Below are 1894 nucleotides of genomic sequence, written 5' to 3'. Positions count from 1 at the left end.
ATATAATAATTTCATTTAAATACAAACTTTTATGAACAACAGTTCAAATTCACAAAGTCTTCATTTCTAGGCTACAACATAAAGTTTATACAAAACAGAAAATTTTTATAATAGTTTTAGAACAGCTATTTATGAAATTGCCCAGGCTCAGAATGATAATTCTTGTTTTCTTCTCTTTGAGGTTGATATCTGGAGCACTATTTCCCCAGCCTGTTCCAAGGATGATCTCTCACCTCAGATTCAGTGATGACCAAGACGACTCTGGAAGCCATGTTGAATTAAAGCTTAGGTTTCCATTTGGGTTATTCTCATGACTTCATCTGGGTCAATTGAACAGCATGGACATATATTAGCCTATGTCTCAGGGAACCTTCTGGCAAAATGTATTTACTACTCTATCCCGAATCTGTTTGGTTTTCACCCCATAGATGATGGGATTCAGCATTGGAGGAACCAGGAGGTAGATATTAGCCAACATTACATGGACTGCTCGGGGTACATGATGCCCAAAACGATGGGAAAGAAAAGTGAAGAGGGCAGGTATATACAAGGCCAGGATAACACAGATATGTGAAGCACATGTGCCAAATGCCTTGAGTCGGGCATCCCCTGATGGCAGCCGTAATACAGTCTGTAGAATCATGATATAGGATACAGCAATGATTATGATGTCAAAGCCACCCACAGAGAAAGCCACAACAAGCCCATATATACGGTTTGCTCTGGTGTCTGCACATACAAGTTTCAGGATAGCCATATGCTCACAGTATGACTGGGGGATGATTCTATTAGAGCAAAAGGGCTTCCAGGTGACCATAAAACAAAAGGGGCTCACCCACAACACACCTCTTACCATCACTGCTATACCTAGTTTAGTTACTGCTGAGGTAGATAAAATAGTTGAATGGTGTAATGGAAAGCAGATGGCCACATAACGATCCAGGGCCATTGCCATCAGAATCCCTGACTCCACAGAAGAGAAAGTATGAATGAAGAAAACCTGTGTAAGGCAGGCATGATACTCAATCTCACAAGAATCAAACCAGAAAATTCCCAGCATCTTGGGAAGAGTGGAAGAGGACAGAACTAAGTCACTAAAAGCCAGCATGGCCAGGAAGAGGTACATGGGCTCATGGAGGGTGTGGTCAGTACGGATCACATGAAGAATGGTGATATTTCCCACCAGGGCCATAGCATACATGGCACAAAATGGGAAGGCAATCCAAAACTGGGCTTTTTCCAACCCTGGAATTCCAAGCAGGATGAAAAAAGGAGGATGGGAAGAGTTGTTCCCAGATGTTAACATGATGGGATCCTTTCTGCATGTCATGCTTGGCAAAGGAACTGTCTCCCTATAGGAAAAAAAAATTCTAATCAAACAAACAAACAAAATGAACATTTATTATACTTTGAGAAAGTGATAAAATTATATGAAACATGAATAAATTGAAGTCATACAAATTGAATAGGGTAATAAGAAAATTGAATGTTCTGGAGAGTAAATTCACCTATTTTAATACAAAGTTCTTTTTCCATTAAAATAATTTTGAAAGATATAGGAAATAAAAAGGAAATTCTGCCTATTAGACTATATAACAATGACCAACCTATATACATCATTTAATAGATATTTAGCTGTTGCTGAAATTTTTTTTGTTTAGTTATTTCATTTTGAAAATTAATATTCAAAAAGAAACATAAAATACTGTCATCAAATGTCACTGCAAAGTTAGACCATTCTCTTTTCTAGACCCAACTCATTAGAGAAGATTTTTGTCAAAGACTTTATTTTTCTTCCCTTTGACAAAAAAAAAAAAAAAAAATCAGCTTTGCTTGGTTGGTTCTTGTGCATTGTTCTAATAAGACTCAGTGAGCTGGCTGAAGGGATAATGCA

The 1894-nt window shown here is 37.7% G+C and overlaps 1 protein-coding gene across 1 annotated transcript; it reads right to left on the bottom strand.

Annotated features, from left to right (window-relative positions):
* Nucleotides 1-361: 361 nt before the first annotated feature.
* On the bottom strand, nucleotides 362-1306 carry LOC100925692 (olfactory receptor 52R1-like). The gene has a single exon (XM_031957259.1). It carries the CDS (start codon nucleotides 1304-1306, stop codon nucleotides 362-364), a length of 945 nt encoding a protein of 314 aa, XP_031813119.1.
* Nucleotides 1307-1894: the final 588 nt, after the last annotated feature.

This window comes from Sarcophilus harrisii, chromosome 3, assembly GCF_902635505.1.
Source record: "Sarcophilus harrisii chromosome 3, mSarHar1.11, whole genome shotgun sequence".
NCBI classification, from domain to species: Eukaryota; Metazoa; Chordata; class Mammalia; order Dasyuromorphia; family Dasyuridae; genus Sarcophilus; species Sarcophilus harrisii.
This window is presented reverse-complemented; position numbering and strand designations above follow the sequence as displayed.

What these genes read in the sequence shown, in the direction of transcription:
- LOC100925692 (XM_031957259.1), bottom strand. Translation starts at nt 1,306, where the DNA reads ATGTTAACATCTGGGAACAACTCTTCCCATCCTCCTTTTTTCATCCTG.